Raw genomic sequence first — 23369 nt, 5'->3', positions numbered from 1 at the left:
TGGTATGTTTTTTTCTGTTTAAAACAAACATTTTCCTCTGTTTTTCTGAATTTTTCTGCCATTGACGTCTATAGATGTCAAAAATTCATTTGAACTATTTCTATTAGTTTAACATTTTTTCCCCACTTTTGCTAACAAGAGTATGAAAACCTAGAATTGTTTTCATTGTACATTAATAACAGATAAAAAAAAATTGATTAATCGTGAGTTAACTAGTGAATCTATGCAATTAATTACGATTAAAAATGTTAAATCGACTGACACCCCTCATTTTTAGTAATCTTTTTTTTAAAGACTTCAATAGTTAACTCAAGATTAATCACACATTTTATATCTGTTATAAATGTACAATAACATTTTTTTTCCTAGGTTTTCATACTCTTGTTAACAAAAGTGGAAAAAAGTTAAACTAATTGAAATAGTTCAAATCAATTTTTGACATCTATAGCCGTTACTGGCAGTGAACGAGTTAAAATGCTGACTGAAATAACACTTCAAGTCTAATGATGACTTGAACTTTTACACAGTATTGTATTCCTTTTATATCTGTCCATCTCCGAGGGCATGGGATAGGTAACCCTGGCCCTCGAGAGCCACTGCCCTGCCTGTTTGTCATGTCCCTCTCCTCCAACACAGCTGACTCAACCGATCAGCTAATCAAGCAAGCTCTGTAGAAGCCTGATAACGATCTTGTTCATCAATCAGCTGTGTTGATGGAGGGAGACATGGACAACAGGCAGGACAGCGGCTCTCGAGGACCAGGGTTCCCCACCGCTGTCCTAGGGGCTAAAGCCCACCTTTCAATGAAACCTAGTGACGCCTTTGGTGTAAATAAAGGTTTGATAACTACTTTCATAAACTATTACCAAGTACTTTATTTAATGCAGACTCTTTTATTCCCTGTAAACCTTCTACATTTAATATTTAATTTAAAAGAGAATTCATAATGGTTATTTTTTTCAGAAAGGATTCCATAGCAGCTGGTCGTAACTAAAATATTTTGGTCAACTTACCCACCGATTGAACCAGTAATTCCTGATCTTAAACCCAAGTTGCATTGTGCTCACTATTTTGTGCTTTATTTAATTAAAATTAAAACCCATGTGTCCAAATAATTGTTACTGGTTGGACTCTTATTAACATAGCAATTAAAATATTTCTTAGAGCTTAAAACAGAGCAATGCTTTAGGATTCCTGTCCTGCCAGAATCCTTAAATGGGTTCATGGGAGTGTCTTTTTAAGACTCATATAATTACTGTAATAATGATTACATGTGTAAAGATCTAGTAGTACTGGAGCATCCTGTAGTTTCATCAAAAGGCTTTGAGATCCATTGGTTCATTCTTAAAACACGGAATTGAATCAGCCTGAGCAAGACTTTGTTCATATGAGGATGTAAGATGCACAAATAAATGACACACATGAATGCAATACTTTTCATGTAGCCCACTTACGCGGGACCCTTGAACTATTTAATTACCAAAACGGTCTCAAACAAAATATTTTCACAGGTTCTTAATGTGCAAAATGTATTTTAAAAATAAATATGTACAAATTCAGTTTACGCAGCGGGACAGGAGATTCATTCTGACACTGAAATGTTCTGATCAGACAAATTTCAATTTGAAGACCAAACGTTAACAAACGAACACACCTTTCTACACATTGTGCTTACATGACTGTAAATTGTACAAAAGCATACATCAGCATAGTCCTAAACACGCTATTTTCCACTCGGTATGCAGATGAAAAGTGAAATTGAACTCTCCCGTTGAACGAACTGAAGATTCCAGTATTTAAACATCGACAAGAACATTGATGCAAGTTGCAACCACACGTTGACAACTGACAAGAAAGGTCATTAGAGGGACTATTTGTCACTCAAACGTACACAAGCTAGAAGACTTTTCTGGTCGAAACACTCACTTCCTAAAATGTCACTTGGAAAACAGAAATAACGGTTGATCATTTTCATTTCATTTGCAGGAGCTTCATCTTGTTTCCTAAAGTAAGCAAACAACAATTAGCTCAGGTAAGCAGTTACTTTTTGAATAACATTAAAGAAAAATCAAAGAATAAAAACTCACCCAGTCCTTTAAAAAACTTGTTCACTCCGCTTGGTTCCGGGTCGGAAGAAGAGTCCAAATATTCGGCCACTCTAGTTTCAAACAGCCCTGCAGAGGAGAATTACACACAAATTACTCATGAACACTCACCTGTCGAACCCGTCCCCACAGGGTAGGTAGGCAGTCATAAGATTGTGGCGTAATAGTCATCAGGTGAAAAAGTGGTGAAAACTGGCCACATTTTTAAAATGGTTTTGCCCTTGAGATTGGCAGATGGTTTCCAGCATGTAAAATTTGGAACAGCATTGCAAGCTCAAAATGAAGTTTGAAATGATAGAATTGGAAGTGTTAGTGGAAGAAGCAAACTAACCATGCATACTTTGCCACGTTTGTATTTTTTTTTTTTTTACTACACACAGCTTGCACATTCAAATAATGTTTCCTTAATGCGGTATACAGTGAACCCCACAATTGTAAAGGAACCAAGTCCCTATTAGACTCCATGAAGCTCCTCTCTTATGTGGCACCAAGATGCCACCAGATGGCGCCAAAGTAATATTTTATATGAGCCATGGCTTTAGCCTGAGCACAAAACGGTGATTAGGCATGTTTTTCAGCAAATATCAGCAGCTAAAAATAAATAAAACATGACTAAAATGCGGCAACGTGAATATATACGGAGGTCACTGTATAAACTTTTTATCTGAGGGGAGAACAAGCAAGTATCACCCCAATAATTTTAGGGAAGCCTGCGACAAAAGCACACACTTTTGAAATATCAGATTTGCTCAAATTAACCTTTAAACGCAACCTCCAAAATGGTCGCTCAGCATTACCTCTCCCTCTGCCCTTGCGCAGCTCTTTATCTTGAATGAAGCCGGCAAACATTTGCGATTCCATGAAGAGCTGCAAGAACTGACGGACGCCGCGCGACGGGTGAGACTTGCGGAAGCTGTCGCGCTGAAGCTCCCTGCTCCCGTTGGACGACTCGGCCATGTGGAGAGGATAGTGGCCCACCAGCTCCACGAAGAAGCGCACGAAGGCCTCCGACAACAGGGAGCACAAGTCCACCGGCTGACCTGCACAGGACCCCAAGGGATCAATTGGTTTTCCCTTCTCAGAAAAATGTTTATATCAGGCATAGATAGGCCACTGCTTATATTAGGTGTGTACAGATGTTTTTATTATATTTGTATGTCATTAAACAGTCAGATTTTTACATGTGTGTACATGTTTAAATTATCAATGTGTATGCTGATGTGCACATTGTGTGTCCAACAGGGTCATAATGGTTAAATGAATTTTTCATTAGCTAATTTTTAACTCATTTTATGTGTTCCTTTTACTAGTTTTATTTTCTTTATGACTGCATTAGTGCATTACAAATGATTATTGTAGTTAATTCAGTTTGTTTTATATAGTATTTAAATTTAAGAGCAGGTTTGCTAATTATTTTTTTTCCCCAAAATACTTTGTTAAATTTTTTCTTAGTTGCATTATTACCGGCCCGTCAGGAAGTCCAATCTGGCCCGTGAGGATAAACCACTCAAATGAACTATTGTTGTTACCACAATGAAATAATAAATGGGTATATTTGCACCAAAAACAATAACAGGAAATATATTCATCAGTTGTTATACTGGTCCGAGATCAAATTTGGGTGAATGTGGCTCCTGAAATTGAATCAGTTTGACACACCTGATATAAACTCAGTGAAGGATCAGGCCAAGCTCTAACGTGACTCACAATTAGTGTTGTCATTGCGATGTCCATTAAACAAACCTTCAGATGTGTCTTCGTCCTCCTGCTTGAGAATTTCTTCCCGCTCTTCCAGAATTTGCTGTAATGCTGCTTGCAGTTTACTAGGCAAGATGCAGTCCTCATCCCCGAGCTGCACAAGGAACAGGCAAAAGATTATTTTCCGCTCACACTGTATTTGATTTTGTTGTATTCAATACAGGTAAGATTCACATATAAAAATTCAGTTGTTGTGCTGTAAATATCAGACGTGTCTGTGAACCTCATCCCATCAGTCCCAAAATAGATTGCGGTCTACACACCTGAGTGACAAAATCATCTGCACACAAATCCACAATGAGCACCTGCAAAGACAGTCAGAGAAAAGACGACTTGAACCTCAGTCACATTCAACAACAAAAAAGTTGACAAAATAAACACCCAAAAACTAGACTCAGTTGAAGGCCAAATTTCAAAAGGTTCGCAAAAGTGTGTCATTTCATATGACACACTGCAAAAACTAAAATCTTAAATAAGATATGATTTCTTAAATTTAACCTAAATTTGCTTATTTTGATTTTACAAGTTATTTTGACTTAAAATGAAATTGTCAGGCAAGATCATTGTGCTTATTTTAAGATATATATTACTTAATGATCTTATTTGATCAAGCAGTCTTGGCATTGAGTGGTAACAGCCAGTTTTAAGTAGTGTGAGGATTAAAACAAGCATTTCCCACATTTTAAGATGGACAACTAACCAACATCAAAGGCCCTGAACTGGGGTTTCACAAGTTTTCTTATTTTAAGATTTTGCATAATCTAGTAACAAGAAAAATGGAAAAATAATACAAGTATGAAAACAGATGAGTGCAATATGGTTCATTTCGTATATTTACTAAGATTATTTTTCCTCATTTCAGTACCAGCTTAGTGGTCTAGTGGAAGAGTGCCTACCCTCAGACTTGGAGGTTGTGGGTTAAATTCCTGGCTGGGTCATGACAAAGAAAATGGGACCTGTCACCTCCCTACTTGACACTCAGGCTAAGTTATCCAAGCGTTAAAAAAAAAAACACTCGTGTATTTTAAGAAATTAATTCTATTTATTACAGCTTGAAAAAAGTCGACATGACTTGTTTTTAGTCTGAAAATACTATTTTCAAGACTGCAGCGGTTGATATGGGCCTAGTATTATTTTCTTATTTTTCAAAATCTTACAGGTAAATTTAAGTACAATTTTCTTGTTCTGTTGGCAGATAATTTTTCTTATTTGAAGTAATAATTTTATTTTATTTTTTTCTTAAAATGTCTACAGTCCTTTTTGCAGTGCAGTAAGAAACTTCCAACTTCTCTAACATAAGATGACAGGACTGTACAATTCTTTATATGTAAAGTACATAAAGTGCAATCAATTTATAAATAGTTTTTGTGAAGTGTTGTGACCCACCTCCTCTATGGGGAGTTCTAGCACCTGGGGCAAGCAAGGGGCCAGGACCCCAATGAGGAAAGGCGTGGGGGAGCAGCTGATGTCCAACATGCCGGTAGGAAGCACCGGCACAAAAGTGTGCTGCCAGGTGAACGGGTACAGCAGCGCCAGCGCTGCATGGCCGCAACGGGACAGCACACTGCCAGATCACATCAAAAAAGGAAGACAAAGAAAATATTAAGAGAAGTATAAATAAAGAAAAGAACACAGACGTTTGTGTAGGCACCTGAGTTTTTCAGCGACAAAGATGACCCTCCTCTCAAGCAGAAGGGAAGCGAACACCTGCAGGAGTTTTTCCACACTGAGACACTGGAGCAGCGTGTCGAAGTCCACGTGCTCTAATCTGGAGTCCACCGGACGACACAAAGTCAGGACCTGCAATAAGAGTGGCATCTTCATTTTTATCTTCTTTGTGGTTTGGATAATGGATGGATGGATGTGGGGTTTTTTAACATTGCGAAATTGTTTCACATTTGCGCCTGTGAGATTTTCAGTTTTGTGCCGCTTTCAATTGAAGTTGTTCAGAATAATAAGCATCTGGGTGAAGGGTGAAGAAAAGACTTGAATACGGAGAACAAAATGGAAAAATCCCACTACAATTCGGGGTGCCGGGAACAGAATGTAAATGTAGTCTCACACAGACGGCCTCACATAACAGAGGAAGAAACGTGCCAATTAACACTTCCCTCTTGTGGCTTACCTCATTGCCAGTGCCAGGCAGGAAACTCTTGACCGTGACTGTGCGGCCTGGAGCTGGGAAAGGCGCTTCCATCACACTACGCATAAAAGGGTAAACTAGTGCCGGCGAGATCTCTCGGCGCCGCTCCACCTCCTCCAAAATCTGTGCACAAAGATGCGGACAGATTATTGTCACTTCTGGGTTCTTCTGTCAATTCAAAGTTATTGGGATACCTGGAAATTCCACATATACATAGTGAACGTGTAAGATAATGCAGTATGTAGCCATTCAAAAGTATTGGGACACCTGGAATTCCACGTACAATGAAAATGCAAGATAATGTCGTATGGAGCTTTTCAAAAGGGAAATTCCACGTATAAATAGTAGAAATGCCAGAAAATCTATTACGTAGCCTATGAAATAATTGGTGCCCCTATATAAAAACCTCTTTGTATCTATCACTTTATTATTTGAATGAAACGTGCTGAAAGCCGGAGTGTGTGCTTGCTTTACCTTGGCAAACAGGTTGAAACAGCCCAACTTGCTGACGACACAATGAACCTCAGGGAGTCTTTTGCCCTTTCCGCTGGGCTTTAAGAAGACAAACGGTTCATATATCAGACACGCCTATGACATCAATCCTCAATTGTCACCACTTCAGCAAACACAGTATGTTTCACAACATGAGACTTTACAGCACACAAAAGTGGGTTAAGATGCATTTATAGTGAAAGGCAACAAAAAACTAAGTCAGTCTGTCTTTAACATGAGTGGTGTTATCACACAGGTAGTAATCTTATGCAATTGTAAAACTAAAAATTTCACACAATAGGCCCAAACCACACAACACAACAAGGCCACATGATTTCAACCTAAAAAGACTGTGTGGGCAAGAAAATGTTTTGACGGCTCCCTGCAAGACAAAAGACGGGAAACTCTTCTCACTTTCAGTCATGTGGTTTTCGATCCACGATTCACACGCACTGGGCCTCAAGAGTTGAGTAAACGTATGGCTGGCTGCCATGTCATCACAAAAACATCACACCAAAGTGACTCACCAGGATCTTACGGCAGTAACAGAACCAGCGGCTCCCGTCTTCTCCAGTCAGGACGAAGGAGAAGGTCTCACTGGAAAAGCACACACACAAAATCACGATTGTCAGGCATGACTCGGCCTTCAAAGAGCCATTGGAATTGTCTTTTTACACATAAAACAGGTACAGGGAAGATGAATGCTGAATCTGATCAATGGTGGGACTTGCCAGATTTTGGAGGAGCTCAAAGAGGAAGTATAAGGCCATTGGAAAGCAGCTAATAATAGTCATTACGGACCAATTTAGAACAATGAAAACATACACTTACCGGATGAGGTACACCCGCAAATGATAAATTCTGCCTTTAAATATATGATAATAATGTTCAATTTTATTGATATTGGTACATCAGTATAACAGATGCAATTATTTATTTATTGTGGTTGCAGGTTTCAGTGGTGTACTGTAGAACTGCACAGTTTAGTGAATGACAGTACTTGGAAATTGAGGGTATCGTTCAGATGCCAATAAAATATCTAAAAGTGAGTTTTGGTTGCATTTAACGTCTCTTTGCAATTGTGTGACAAGTAAGAATAAATAGATGTGTGAGGTGTGTAGTGCAAATATTTCATTTGGTCAGTTGCCATTTCGTAATACCGTAATTTCCAGACTACATTCACTTTGACCCTGCGGCTAATACAAAAGTGCGGCTTATCCACCAGGCCTCAAGGGGGCGCGCTATAAAGGAAGCGCAAGAGCGCCAGGCAGAGCAAAACAAACCAATAATAATAATAGTAATAATAATAATAATAATAAAATTCAATTGGTAATGCACTTTTCATCAACATGATCTCAAAGTGCTACAGAGAAGGAAAAAATAAATAAAATCATGTTCTTAATTAAATGTCATAGGCCTTTCTCAAGTAAGCCCCAATACAGCAGGAGAGACAGAACGAGAGCGAGACAGTTTGCGCCCTCATTATGGAAAAGAAACGGAGAAGTGCATATGATGTTTGCATTTAAGTTAAAGGCAATCGACCTGATTGATTCTGACACCGACGAAGAGAAAGAGGAGTTTTTTGGTTTTGAGAGCGACGATAAAGTTCGTTTCAGACACTGAGGAAGAGGACGATGGCATGGGAATTACCGGTAATGACTGAAATTTCTGCTATAGTAGGCTGGTTATTTTTGTTACAGTAATGTATTTTTGTCGTGTTATTAATGCCCCTTTACTGCCGTGTTTCAGGCAAGCTCTTTTAAAAATGTATTTAATTTAGCCATTTGACGTTATTGCCTCGTCAAGCACTGTAAATTTGGTTGTGTTCTTTGTCCCGACAATCCCCTCTGTGGTAGCGGGAACCCTTATATACCGGTGCGGTAACATTAAAACACCTATGGCTTATAGTCGGGTGTGGCTTATACATGTAACAATCTCGCGCTTTCCCCAAATTTAGCTAGCGCTAAATTATAGTCAGATGCACTTTATAATACGGAAATTCCGTAATGTTGACATAAACTCAGGTTAACCTGGCACACCGTTAAATTGCATTTTTTTGGTAATCTCATGGGAATCTGAACAAATTGATGGATTGTGGAGCCTAGTCATCATTACAGAAATCCCGTTCCATCATGGCTGACCTTGGTGTGTGTGATGAAGGCTTCCAGTCACATATGTCAGGGAAGCAGAATTTGGGAATGACCTTCAGCTGATCTTCGGCTTCCTTGGAGAGTCTGGATGACTTTTCAAACTGAAACGGAACAATTCATATTCAAATCCAGGAGCAATCCATTTGATGGTTTCAGGTCTTAGTCAGATAAGCGACTACTAAATAACCAAAGATCGTCTCTACTTAGTATAATGAAAACAAGGGTTGACAATCTGAATCAATCACTCACTCATCAGAATGAGAAGCTACCAACCATTTTTGGGAACTGTTGCGTTATTTCAGGGGAATAGGTGTTGGCTGGGGAACCTCTCCTCAGAGACACCACTACGAAGATCTGGAACAGCTGCTGTTGCTGTGCCTGGATCAGGTCTTTCTCCAGCGTGCGGTAGCCTGGCCTACGCCTCAGTGTCGACTGCTTGTAAACCGATCTCCTTAAACCTGCTGAACACCGCACAGTGAGATTCCTCTTTCCACAAGAAATTTGGGCAGTTGTGTGCAAAACGTACTTTACTGTGATTAGTAGAAAAACATGTTTCTGATTCACTTTTTTAAGGTCAAAGCCCAACAGGGAGGTTATTATTTTTTGCTTTATTTTGAAATTATTATTTTAAAGCAAATTTTGACTAACAAAACAAGCCAGTGAAGTGGGGCCATAAATGTCTGCATTGTAATTGTAATAGGTAAATTTGAATGACAAATTAAGCAAAATAAAGAAAAAATAAAGAGAAAACAAGCTTTTTGTGAAAAAAAATGTCTGCACAGCAGTGACTTTGACGCTAATAATTTTTGATTAGTGATGCTCTGTGAATTAGATGTGACAAAGGCTTTGATCATTCACATCATCCTAGACAACGTTCTATTTCATCTGATTCGTCATGTTTCATTGTAATTTCATACTACCTGGAGCCCATTGAAAAGAGATATACTGTTGCCATCTGCTAGCCATAGTTAGGTGGTGTTTTTGATTTCACAAGCCCATTGAGCAGGCACTTGCCCATTGAGAAAAAAAAACATAGTAAACGTCAATTAACGTTTTTGGCGGTATTAAAGAGCCTTTTTGTCAGCCTCTTCAATCAAAATAAGACATCTCGTTTACTAAATCACAATGGGATTTCACAATAGTTTAAAAAAAAATATATGACATATGTATAACCAGTAACACTAAATATAAATCCAACTTCTAATATTTTCAAAGAAAATATTGAAATGTTGATTTTTCTCTGTGGCATTTTAAGACCTTAAGAGTCATTTTATAGCATAATAATTAAGGCCTTAATTTAGAACAATCTATTCCCGAATTTTAAGAATCCATGGATACACTTTGTTTACATTTTAAAGTATGTACAGTGATTCCCCACTCATTGCAAGAATTTAATCCCACCCCACCCCATGATGACTTGATTTGAGTCATCTTAAACACATTTTAATGTATTAAATGCACATTTTGAATTAATTAATGTATTTATTTATGTTTTATTTGCAAGTATCTTGGCCTTGCACCGCCGGGCAAGTTCGAGCATTTAAGATGGCTGACCCCTGTCAACATTTCCGCTTGTCTGCATTGTGGTTGGCCGGAATGCGCGTGGTGAAGCGCGCACTGGAACTAGCCCGGTGTATGCAGGTCACAGCCGCCTTTATTCTGCCAATGAGCTTAAGAGTGCATCTCTCCCCTTTAAAAAAAAAAAACTCCTATAAACCCCCATAGATTTCTGCAATATGCAAGAAATTCCTCGAATGAGAATTAGATGATGTTTAACACAAAAATCTAATAGAACCATGATAGATGAACCGCAACATAGCGGGGGATTACTCTACTTTTTCTTTTGTTGCTCAGACAAAAAAAAAAGCCACAGATCAAATACATCTGTTACATAAAATACTTAATTTTTCTGGCTTTTTTAAACCATGTTGACCCAAAACAATTGTAGCATTACATCTGGTATAATTATGCAATATTGTATTTGTTTCTGCAAAGAAATTAAACAGCATCACATGTAAGTAACATTAACTGAGGCAGAGCAGCTACTAATCATGGATAATATCCTACTTGTGTGTCAAATGAAGTAATTTTGCTGGTACTTTGGTTGTCAATGGTAATTTCATCCTTCCCTTAATGAACGGAAAATTCAGACATGTAAAGTCTCCCTCTGTGTGATACCTTTGTGGTTGTCTTCAGGGTCGCTCTCAGTCCCACTGGTCTCCCCTGGCCAGTTAGAAAGAGAGAGATTAGCGCGAGGAAGTGGCGTGGAAAGGGCTTACAGAAAGCATCGTCACTTGCAGACAGTTGGCCTTTGTTTTACAATTGAATCAATGGTGTGCGCTGCATTTGGCCTTGTGTGCATTTTATCAAAAGACGAGTGAGGTGTGGGCCGGTGGGGTGCCTAGTGGGCCTGCCGTGCCCCGTTCTGCTGCGTTGGGCATGGGGGCGCTCCGGGCCCCTGGGTTTGCTCTCCGGCCGGTGGCCCCCGCGGGGCCCGGGGGTTGAGTCCTGCCGCTGCAGAGGCCTGGGGGGCCGTGCTTGCCCTGTCCTGGCAGGGCTCGATGGCTCCCCTCTTTAGTGTCGGTTTTTCATGCATGCCAGATCCACCACACCAGCGTCTACCGAAATTCAAACACAATCTGCTTCTTCCTCTGGTCGCTGAATCGGTGGAGGCTGATGTCTGTGGATCTCACTCTGCTTCATCCTTTGGTCTCTTGAGGTCTCTCTAATTTGTTGGAATTTATATGCTTCTGGGGTTGGTGAAAGATTCTGGTTTGTAACCCTGTGGGTAGTAGTAGGTGGTGTCTGGTCGGTGCTGGATTTCACTTTTCTCTCTTTCCTTTGATCACTCCTCGGGTCTCGGGATTCTGAAGTATTCGGTTTAGGTGAAGGGTATGGGATTTTTAATAGGTTTCAGGTGAATTAATGAGCAAAAACTCACACGCACGCACATATGCACACACGCACACGCATGTACTCACGCACAAAAAAAGAAGAAGAGAGAAAGCAATGATGTTGACATGTTGAATCTGTAAGATTACAGAATGAACGATACTGAGCTCTCTCAAAGAAAAAAAAAAGAAAAGAAAAAAATAATGTTTGAAGCTGCAAGTGTGTACAGGTTTGTGTGTGTCACCTCGCACTGGAACTCCTTGGTTTTTCACTCGCTTCCTCCCTCGTTTGTCATCAAATATCGTCTCGATCTTATTAACATACTGTGTGATAGGAAACACACAATATTTTTTTAGCTATTACAGAATGATGAATAAAAGTACATTGAAAATCATGTTTAAACATGATGCTGAAAATGAAGGTTCGTGAACGTACAGACTCTGAATGGAGCCCCACAAAAAGTTGAAATTTATGTTTTAAAAGGCCATACGGGCACAGCCAGTTGCTTGTTATTATTACTATGTGTGCTTGTGTTGGAACAAACAGGGGGTCAACAGAATGTGTTAACACCAAACTCATCTGAGTTATAACATCATGTCTTGAAATAAACATTTACACTGATTCCGGCGCAGAACTCTTAGTAGTAGCAGTATTAGCACCGACAATAGCACTAACACAACATGAGTCATGGCAGGTGCGCCATGATTATAGACCCCTTAAAGTAGGTAGTACAGAATAGCAAAATCAGAGACTTTGTTCTCTTAAATACAACCTAGAGTTGCATCTTAACAATTTGAAGCTGTTATTGGAAATTAAAATTACATATGATTTTGGTTACATATATTTTTTAGCTAACGTACAGTAAGTCTCATAATAGTAAATTGTTACTGTACCTTACTGCTAAAGACGGTCTCTGTCAAGTCACTTTCTACCGCCATGGCACATATGTTGTGTCTTTATTCACATAAATGGCTCTTAAGTTGCTCTACCACTATCTCTTTTGTTTTGTGTCTTCTACTTCCTTCTAGTAACAACACCGCCTCCATTTATATCCTCCACCTAAACAAATGACGTCACTTGTTCTACCACATTGCAGCAAAACCACGGACGGCGTCACTGGCTGAAAGGCATGTGAAACGCAATGACAAAATCAAACTATTACCTGAGGTGTCTTCTGAATTTTATGAGCGCTTATACGTCGGGGGGTTGCAGACTTGGAAGCATCGCCCATGGTTGATCTTAACGGTGGCATTGTCCTCTTCTCCACTTTGCGAGAATCCCCCTGTATAGTTTGGGGTTTTGTGTGGAGCTGTAAAACAGTTTGTTACAATTACAGTGAAATTAAACTGTAGGGAACTTTTGCTATAAAGTGAACCCACGCTATTCGTGAGGGATAGGGGCCAAGTCCTGCTGCAAATAGCAAAAATAGCAGAAAAATACACTCACCCAAAAAGGGTTGTAATTGCCTCTAGATGCCACAAGGTTGTGATAAAACACTTTTCTGACCACCTCAGTTCAACAATAGTGCTTGACACCTTTGTTACTACAAAAATCACGCCAAAGCAATATTTTATTTATTTAATGATTAGGCCTAGCTTTGGCTCGAGCACAAAAACAGCAAATTAGTGAGTTTTTCAGATGATAATGGAGGATAGGTTCTATGATAAATCTGTACCTTTGTGCCGTGAGGCCTGATGATAGGAAGACACATAGTTGGTGACTTGCCATCCTCATAAGGGTTATCTCTGGTCACGTCACCTGAGGAGAAACCAAGTAGTGTAGTGTGAGAAATTTAAATGACAAATCAAACCCAATAAACCTGAATGCTTAAAATCCAATATGTTACTTGTTAAGTGTGGAAGGAATGGGAAGCTGCTATTGCCAAGAATAATGAGCAGAGGGTCGCCTGCATGCTCAGAGTGCAGTCAAGTAACATCACTGTTAGAAAGTTGAAATGACTGGGCCGTTCGTCAATTGTTTATGGTACTGTATGTGTACCACAAAAAAAATATATATATCATAGCCATGCTATGTTGAGAGCTCAAGTAGCTCACAAAATTTGAGTTTGATCCAAAATAAAAGTCTCTCTTGCGTTCTGTTTTGCATACCACAAATCTCTGTGATGGACGGCTATGAATAAAAACAAGACAATCACTAACTAAAACACACACAAGCTCAACTTACAAACGATGTCTTCATAAATATTATCATCAGAATACGCATGATGAAGGCCTGAGTGCCGAGCTTGGCTGCCCAGTGTGACTTTCACCGTGGGATGAAGTGTGTCCTCGTACTCAAAGGACCTCCTGCAGAATTATGGGAGGAAAGTGGAATGTGAATTTGCATACAATTGTAAACAAAACAGCTTTTTTCCCCCTCAGTAGACATTATGTTGAAACCACTAGAAAAAAATATAATAGACAATCACTGCATTTATATTTTAGCGTTAGCTCCAGGTCATGCTGTTATATTGAGTACTAAACTGGAATGAAATGATTTATGCTGTGTTTACGATAAAACAAGAGGTGTAAGAGTATGTGGCAAAATGTGTTATGCTGGAAACAAATGGAATATAATAACAATGGTCACGAGAGCATATTTTAACTCATTGTATTTATGTGCTTGTAGATGTGCGCTTTACATCACGTAATACCTGCAGTGCATTCTACAGTATATATCTTCATTATATTATAATTTGTTGTTTTGCTCTATTTCATTTTGCTTTGGGTGTTTCTTTTCTTAGTCTATTCTAAATCAGTGCCTTTGTGCACAAAATGCAGAATATAGATAAACTTGTCTTATGGCTGCAGTTTAAAAGTATAGTACACAGTTATGGCTATTAAGTACTTTGAGTCCTTAAGATGTTAAAAAAAATATGCTGCAGTCTTACATTTAGATAATAACTTACTTTATATTCAAGCAATTATCCTAAGCCAAGCCACAGTCTACAGTATTTTACTGTGAATATAATGTCTAATCATCTAATGTCTCAACTATGTTGAGAATGTCAGTCTTTAAATATCCTAACATCTTAATATTGCAAGCATAGTTGTGACAAACAACCTCATGGGTGTGACCGTTAAGAGACCTGCCTTGCTTGAGGTCATATTTGCAAACAAGTCAGAACTTGGACGTGCGTGCCGGATCGACAGTTACGTAAGAGAATGCTAGTGACAGCATGATCAAAGAGAGAGCCGACGACCCTGATGAGGTTTGGTTTTGAAAATAATAGGGAACAATGCTGGCAGCTACAATCTGGCATCACACTTGGTTGCAAGCCAGCACTTTAGTTAGAACAAGACCTTTAACCTTCCTAAAACATCAACTTGTACTGCTAGTGGTGATAGACAAATGAAGCACTTGTGATATTTTTTGACTCTTTTAGATGGCACTCTTGGTTTAAAGATGCAGAGAAAATGTATTCAATTTCCATTGCATTAGCCTTTATTTTTAAACCAAGAGCAGCATCTTGAGGAGTAAAAAAAATATTGCAATGCTTCATGAAGCTTCATTTTCCCATCACTAGCTAGCAACAAAGAAAAAAACATTGGTGGTAGTCTAGTATTGAATTGAAAACGATTATTCAGATACAAATCCAATCCTAATAAATTTGAGCGAAATCTTTATTTTTACGCTAGTCGAAAATTGTCAAATGCAAAATCAAAAAAATATCACCCCCACAATTGAGAACATCTGCCTTAGAAGGTATGAAAAGTATTCAGTGGAACCTCTGAAACCAAACAATTAACCTAAAATAAAGATTGAACCATACTATAATCCTTTCCCAATGAACGACATCAACCCACCTGTTATTTTTATGCCTTGAAAGTCCATTGATCCTGGCGACAGGACATGGAGGTGGAGGGAAGCTGGGCGGGTGGGCTACCCTGCGACCCCTCCCACTGAGCTGGTTGTTGTGAGTTGATCTGCCGTTCGGTGGCATTACGTCCTTTTCAGCTCCCAGATACTTGAACGTCCGCTGTGGTTTTGGCGGAGCGTCCCCTAAGGATGTTCTGCCTTTCTCCCAAAGAAATCGGTCCCCTTCGAGACTCCGCCAGAAACCCCGAGAAGTGTAAAAGTTCCCAGCGGGCATGTTGTCTTCGTTGTCGTCGGCTAACTGCGTCAGATGTTTGGAGACACAGGCTGATTTTAGCTCGCCATCGCCTGTGATTTTGTCTGTGTTGCAACCTGCGAAAGTCAACATCAGGCTTTGCGTGGGCTTGTTTCCTGGGATGGAGGTTAAATATTTTGTGGCACATTTGTGCGAGGACTCCGACTTTGTACCAATACTGCCGTTTGACTGTGCTTGGGATTCCCGAAAATCTAAAGCCAAACTCTGAGCGTTGGCAAGATCTTTAGGATGGAGTCCCTTGTTCAAACACCCGTTGCTCAGGACACCCTCAGATGGAATTCGGGCGATGCTCAAAGGGGTGGCCTTCTTTGAAACATCCTTGCTGCGACCTTCCCACTGGGAGATCCTCTCCTTGATATTACGCCCCTGCTCGGGAGACTCTCGGCCCTGCCATCCTACCGCAGCCGCCTTCTGGAGAAGATCAACATTGGCACCCCCTCGCCTGCCCTGCTCCACACTCAGAGCCAGCATGTTCAGAGGGGGTAAAAGTCAACTTGCCGCCAATTCTCCATTCGTCAGTGCACCAAAGAAGTTTTAATGTGCCTTCTTGTTCTTGGGTTTGCCTCCTCGTCTCCTTTTCTACACCTAAAAACATAAACACACACCCATTAATCACTCTGTTTTACAATTTTTCTCCTTAGGTTTGGCACATTTCTTGAAACTGAAATGACATTTTCAAAATACCATGGACAAATCCCAAAACCACCTTACAATTGGTGTCAACTGCATGGCATTCCTCATTACTCTCATCAAAACTGCCAATGTCTTAGTACATGTCTCAATTGCCTCAGTGGATCTTTGCAAATGGTTGTGTACATTTAGCCTACAGTTTTACACATTTAGCACATTTTCAAAATGAATAGACCTTGCTGATCCAACTGGATTAGTTGTTTTTCTCAGTCGAACAGTTGTCCTCTCCAAAACATGTCAGCAGGATTTCAGTGTGTAAGTCATAAAATGCAAAATCATTTGTTCAATTGTCAAAATGTGAATTTCCATCGTGGCCATTTCATCAAGGCCTGGTTTACAAACCATCCAAAGATGCTACTACCACCATACTCTCCTTTCCTCCATCCAATTGAGTTTTTTTCTGCTTGGAGGTGGAGAGTGTATGAACATCGGGCTCAAGACCAGTTAACCCTACTTCAAGCAATGGATGCTGCATGCGAGGACATCACAGGGGATCAGTGTAGTGGATGGTTGAGACATTCATGCCGTTTTTTTCCCCTCGGTACATTGCAAGGGAAAATATCCGCTGCGACGTGGATGAAAATCTTTGCCAAACAGAGAGCAGCGTATGGAAGGCCAAGAGAATGAGGACAATGGCCAAGAGGGGGAAGGTGCTGATAGTGACTAGTGAACGTGTTATAGTAGTTGGTTCTTCACTTACACTGTGCGCGAGATATAATTTTAGTTATTAGTTTTTCATGAATATACAGAATTCAGTTTACACTTTCTTTTGTTGCACTCTAATGTGTAAGTAACTTTGTGCGAATAAAACTGTTGCAATTCCCTTGACTGTGAGTGGAGTATGTCAAACCGCAAACTTTGAAAACTGCTCTTGTAAAATCCTTTCTTCCCCCTCAGTTTTATATATAATTGCATTTTGTTAGCGGCACCTCTCCTGTTGTGACACAACATCTAATCATTTTGGCTTGCAGTGCTCACACAATGCCAAAGGGACGATGCATTGTGGGGGAAATTTGATTTTGACACATAGGTAAGTTGTTTTGGGAGAGATATGAGCAGATGATCCATGGTGTAAAATAATCCAAGTTAATTTTGGCAAAAGCACAAAGTGAATGCAGATGAGTCAAAGCAATTAAGATGGATATATGCAGTTGTGACAGTACCGGTTTTGGGATAGATATGTGCTTTTGCTAATGAACTGATACTAAGTTTGTTTGGCCAAATGAACTTGCAGTTTAAAAAAAAATGTAATTTCAGTTTAAAAAAATTTGCCAAACCTAAAACAAGTCCAGACAGCTCATTGCATGGTCAAGCAAGGTGGACACATGTGAGGCCACCTACAATACGTGCACAGAACCAGAAAGAGGGTCAGTAAGGACAGACCCCTGCCAATGCCTCTTTCCAAAAATAAAACCAGTAAGAGTAAGGAAATAAATGCACGTGAAGACAGTGACAGAAACAGGGTTACTGCGTGTCATGTCTTGAGCTGACCCAACCCTCAATGAGGCCTCAGGGGAATTCTGCTGGTGTTGTTTTTAGCCACATCCAGGGCCAAATCTGAATTACCAATGACACAGCAAAACATTCAATCTTATTCTGTGCTTTCAGTGCTCAATTTCACATGCGGGAGCTTCAAAATAGAGTACTGTGTGCGCAAGTGAAATACTTTACACAAGAATGCTAGTACATATATAAAGACCCAGCGATAAATACAGTACGTGACAGTTGGAAACATTTTTACCACACACTTAAGGCTACTAAATAGAAGTGTATGGCTGTAGCCATCTCCAGTATGTGGTCCCCAATGTGTGAAACTTTTCTTCTTCTTCTTTTTTTTTTACCACTGTTAACATGTACAATATGTGAATATACCAAAATGTACGAGGTCATATTGGCCCAAGAATTATTTCAGCCTGCACTGTGTGACCTCAAGATAGTTGTATTCTGCCAAATAGATATTATTTATTATTATTCATAGCATTTTGAATAAGCCTAAATGTCAACACACGGAATACTTCAAGGCAAATCTGTTACAAGAGGCAATCTGAGCACGGTGCCGTGGTAAAATAAACTTAAATAAGCCACATGGTAGACTACTGGTTAGCATATCTGCCTCAAAGTTCTCAGGTTTGGTGTTCGAAACTCAGCTGTGGCCTTCCTATATGGAGTTTCTAAGTTCTCCTCGTATTAACTGTGGGTTTGTTATGGGTTCTCCGATTTCCTCCCACATACCCTAAAACTTGCATGCAAGCCAGGTCAACTGAAGACTGTAAAATTATGACTGTGAAAGGTTGTCTACATGTGCCCTGGTTGGCAACCAGTCCAGGGTGTAAGTCAGCTGAGATAGGCTCCAGTGCACTTGACCCGAATGTGTCTCTTCCTCAAAAGGTGTAGCACTGCTTTCCCAGTCCATAGATACACAGCAGATAAAATCCAACCCCTGTCTCTATTGGTTGTCATACAATTGTTGCTATTATTGTTCTCTGTTGTCTTCTTTGCTGATAGCAGACCATACTGTATAACCCAGCGGCTAATAAAAAGATGGGTGGATGGATGCCACCAGTTGTATTTAACTGCTGACTGCAGGTAAAATTCCAGGAGCCATTTTACTTTGACCACGACGCTCTAAACAAACTATCAAGAGCAGCAACGGCATAAGGTCCATTAATAATTACTTACAGTACTAATAAAGGATAATAACATAGATGTGTTTGTTTTAATGTATTTGTTATAATAAATGTGACAGTCAGGGCCGCTCTATAGACAGCTTTTATACTGAAATTAAGTTACAAAGTCCAAGTGTCAAAGTAAAAAATTAACTCCTCACAAGTAATGCACTTGGACAACAGGTAAATGTTTTGTCCTGGTTACAACCCTGTAAAGCACAGGTGTCAAAGTCTGGTCCTCGAGGACCCGAGTCTTGCATGTTTTAGAGGTATTCCTTGTCCAACACAGATGATTCAAATGATCAGATCATCAGCAAGCTTTGCAGGAGCCTGATAATGACCCGGATCATTGAATCAGGTGTCTTGGAGTAGGGAAACCTCAAAAACATGAAGGACTCTGGCCCACGAGGACCAGACTTTGACACCTGTGCTCTAAAGCAAACTTTTGGAAAATATTTTAAGCCAAGCAGAAATTTTGAACTCACTTTGCAGAATGTGGCTAGTAATATTATGTAGCCAGCAGAGAATGTCCTGAGACATTGGAGGGCTGGATGATATAGCTTTAAAATAAAATTGAATTTATTTCCATGTTTTTTGTTTTTTCCTACTTTATTAAAAGAGACAAATCAATGACAATGATAACAATATAAATGTACCATCAATCCAGCATTACTAATTCACTCCCAGCCCCTTTCACTGAAGCAACCCCCTTCGCTCCTGGCTGTTTTACTGGATTTTGACTGATTTTACAAGGCCCACAGATATGTGTTCTATTGCTATAAAAACATGGAACCTACCAAAACAAAGATTAGAGTCTCTTCTTTCATCAGGAAAAAAAAAGAGGATATTTCTATCTATTTCCCTTAATGCAGGAATTAGCATTAGAATATAAGTCTCATCATTATTCACAAATCTGTTTAGAACTGTAGGTAAATTAGCTTATTTGCAACATGGCCCTGGTTGATATTTTATACTCTGCTGCCACCTACTGGCCGTTTTTTTGTAACTACTATTATTTCTTCACCCGTTCTCTGCAGTTCAGAGGCTGCATCAAAGCCTTCTGTATACTCTAGCACATAGGTGTCAAACTTCGGTTCTGGAGCGCCGCAGTCCTACCATAAAAAATGTATTTAAAAAAACTTGTAAATACGTCTTTGGGACACATAAAACATTTCAAATAGAATGTATTTATAAGTTTTTGGGGAGCAAATGAGTTAATCTCACGCAACACTTGGGAGCGTACTGTAGTTTGGTAATTCCAATTCTAAAGGAATGAAGGCTCTTGAAAAAGATGGATCGGAATCAACGAAAGACTGATGAATTGAGTCTTTTGTGCTCAGAGTAACAACACAAAATTGGGTGGTCCTCTAAAACAGTGACGTAAAAAAAAGAAAGTATATTTTCTCTTCAGATGTCAGTTTGCAAACTGGCGGCAATGACAGAAAAGTTTATGTCTGTACAAATTTTACTCCATCTATATTTATATTAGCAACATTCACCGTAAGTGGGCATCAATGTAGTCAGTGTATGCTTGAGGGAAGGGGGGTGCCGTGTCAAATTCCACAACACAACTCATGATCTTCATAATGGTATGTGCTAAATTCCTTTGGAGCTATAATGAAGGATTTTGGGGAATACACTTAACCAGAGCCATTCTGTCAGTCAAGTGTCGCCTTTGTTTTGGCCTGACCTCAATCAAATGTGTGCTTGGACTGGAATGCGCTTCCAGTGGCATGCAATGACAATGTGCCCCCCAAAATGACCCACTTGGATTATTTGTGCATTTTCACAGGAAGGTCTGAATTGTGTTTCCTGCACTGCAGGAAGACGGATCAGCAGAATATCCATAATTATGGTGCAAAAGTTGCAACCACATATTTGAGCGATGTTGGGATTAGATGCATTTGAAGCATGTGACGGTAATTAAAAGAGCACCTTTGGAATAAATAAAATATAGGAGTTGGCCTCTGCATTGAAAACTTGAGGCAATAACATTGACAACAATGATATACTGTTTAAGAGGCTGTCATCTGCCAAAGGTATGCTTGTCTTTGCGTGACCTACACTGACTCGACATAGCGAGAATAACTGACAACTGTAATTTGGAGGCCTGGTGATGAAATGCTTGGGTTGATGTGACCACATAAAATAAAAGTGGGTAAATCTGTCGTCTTTTACTCATCGAGCTGAACCCTAGGTAGGCGTTTTTACAACATTGCAGTTGCCCAGTGTGTAAAAATGCCAAATACTGACTTCATTAAGTGCAGAACTCCAAATGTCCTAAGGCATTAAGAAAATGTTCTTAATACTGTAGCATGATTTTCTCTGGCTACGCAGCTGCCAGCAAGTCTTACAAGTGTGATCTTGTAAGGCACAATGCCAAGTGTGGAACTGAGTAGCATAGAGCACACCACCACTAGACTCTGGAGCTGTGCAAACTGATTAATCACACTTCTCGGTTCGGCAGACTCCGGGAAGGCTGGTTTTCCCAGCATTAAGTCTGTAGGCATTCTGGACCACTGTGTGCTTCACAGCTCAGTGCAAATAATATTCTGTTCCAGCATGAATGTGCCCCAGTCCACAGACTAGAAGATAAAAGAGATGCTTGGTTAAGTTTGATGTGGAAGAACAAGCCTGTCAAACACTTTTGGGATGAACTAGTCTAATAAGTCACACTCTGTGTTCTCCAGTCTTGTTAGAAGAATGGGAGATATGCAAAAAGGGACAGCTTTGAATTGAGAAATTGGGTCTTGCATGACCTCATATTTAATGCCCCGATCATCAGATCATCAGGTGTTCTGTGGGAAATTGTCCAATTTCACTTGATTATTCACTTACGACAAATAATCTTTGTTCAACTTTCATTCCCAGGGATGTTTACTGGGATACAGAACAATTACAAGCTCTTGCAAAAGATGGTATAAGGTACATAATTAAGGTGTAAATGATACAATATAGGCCTATACTTTTTTTGGGTGGCATTAAAAAAATTAAAAACAATAACAAATAAAAAATCTTCCAGCCCAACTTTCACATTTCATACTCAAGGCTGAAAGAGCAACATCGGGATATCATGTCAGCCACAAACAAACTGCTGTACTGTATTTTTTTCCCCCCTTAAATGTTACACTGGATCAAAGAAAACTTTGTAAACAGCTATTATTGCATTAAGCGGGGCAACGCATTATTCATTACAAGTAATGAACGTCAAACCTTTAGCAAATGTGTTGTCGAATCACATCACCGTGGATTGTTTCTAGAACAAAACAAACATGGATTCATTCCAAAGGAAAGTATTGCTAATGACTTACCGGTTAACTGAAGTGCAAAACGCATCCTCATCCCCCTCGGCGATAAAATATTTGATTTAAAGTTATGCCTTTGGTCGCGCTCATCGTTCAATGAGAAGTTTTGCGACGAGGAAATCCGAATTCATTCAAGACGGGTCAAGGTTAAACTTAAAAGGTGTTTGGGAATGCGTGTCACTTATTCCTGTGCAGTCCAAAAACAACAAAGAAAGTGGCCCAAAAAAATTGAGACGAGTAGATTTTTACAGCCCTCGCCCTCCTCCCATTTGGGACACTTACAAAAGTTTAAACTGCTCACACATGTTCCGATTAGAGATTTCAAAATAAAGCTATAAAACAAACGAGACTTACCACATGCGAGTACTAAAAAAGATTCTCGTCATGGGATTTTTCTTTTTAATGATTTATTTATCATCTCATTTAGTTTTGGCACTAATTACTTCCAGGTAATAATTTTTACAGCCTTCAAGGCTGGTTACCAGAACGCAGACGAACGGAGATTAGCGGACAGAGTGAAAATCTGCCTGGTTTGGGCTGCATTAATTTTAACTTGACAAGGTTAAATGACAAAGTTGGTCGCGTCTTTTGGTGACGTCATAACTCCCTCTTCATGCAGGCGTTTGTTTTCTCCAGAAAGGCAGTGGAGAAAAATATATATTTTTCCATCTGTTAAGGTAGCTGGCATTCTTAAATAATATTATCTGCTTATATGTAAACAAAAACATACAGATTTTATACCATTAAGTAGTTGCCATTATAAAACCAGTCTTAACAAGCATTTTGAGATCATTGTTATATAGCCGCATACTATTTACAGTACTTAATTATTCAGGCTCAATTATACTTAATACACTTACATTCACTCATAGCAAGAGAGGGTGATATTGTGATTGGGAGGGAACATGGTATCCTGAGAAAAAAAAACATGCAAGCACGGGGAGAACATGTGGCAAATGAAATGTGTAAACTACTATTAAAATTAAATGACATAGGTTCAATGCATGATTTGTCGCCAAGTGTATGGCAAAATGAC

At 39.5% G+C, this 23369-nt stretch overlaps 1 protein-coding gene across 3 annotated transcripts; it reads right to left on the bottom strand.

Moving 5' to 3' along the window:
- Positions 1-1431: 1431 nt before the first annotated feature.
- On the bottom strand, positions 1432-22609 carry dennd2c (DENN/MADD domain containing 2C). Of its 3 annotated transcripts, none has more exons than XM_086069421.1 (19): positions 22340-22609; positions 15347-16257; positions 13725-13846; positions 13216-13298; positions 12703-12849; positions 11785-11863; positions 10827-10871; positions 8922-9109; positions 8640-8749; positions 7026-7095; positions 6481-6558; positions 5989-6129; positions 5515-5663; positions 5250-5427; positions 4127-4168; positions 3849-3957; positions 2903-3145; positions 2088-2174; positions 1432-2003 (listed from the first exon to the last, which is right to left on the bottom strand). In XM_086069421.1, exons 2-19 carry the CDS (start codon positions 16141-16143, stop codon positions 1972-1974), a joined length of 2700 nt encoding a protein of 899 aa, XP_085925547.1. In that variant the 5' UTR covers positions 16144-16257; positions 22340-22609; the 3' UTR covers positions 1432-1971. The 3 variants fall into 3 exon arrangements, with proteins under 3 accessions (XP_085925547.1, XP_085925548.1, XP_085925549.1); XM_086069422.1 differs by having other exon boundaries at positions 8922-9106; XM_086069423.1 differs by having other exon boundaries at positions 12703-12822.
- Positions 22610-23369: the final 760 nt, after the last annotated feature.

Source organism: Leptonotus elevatus, chromosome 2, assembly GCF_054856555.1.
Source record: "Leptonotus elevatus isolate MCC_2025b chromosome 2, RoL_Lele_1.0, whole genome shotgun sequence".
Taxonomy (NCBI): Eukaryota; Metazoa; Chordata; class Actinopteri; order Syngnathiformes; family Syngnathidae; genus Leptonotus; species Leptonotus elevatus.
This window is presented reverse-complemented; position numbering and strand designations above follow the sequence as displayed.

Coding starts and splice junctions, on each gene's coding strand:
- dennd2c (XM_086069421.1), bottom strand. CDS start 16,143: ATGCTGGCTCTGAGTGTGGAGCAGGGCAGGCGAGGGGGTGCCAATGTT. Junction 12,850..13,215: donor TCAGGCCTCACGGCACAAAG/GTACAGATTTAT, acceptor ACTGTTTTACAG/CTCCACACAAAACCCCAAAC. Junction 2,175..2,902: donor GCGCAAGGGCAGAGGGAGAG/GTAATGCTGAGC, acceptor TCTCCTCTGCAG/GGCTGTTTGAAACTAGAGTG.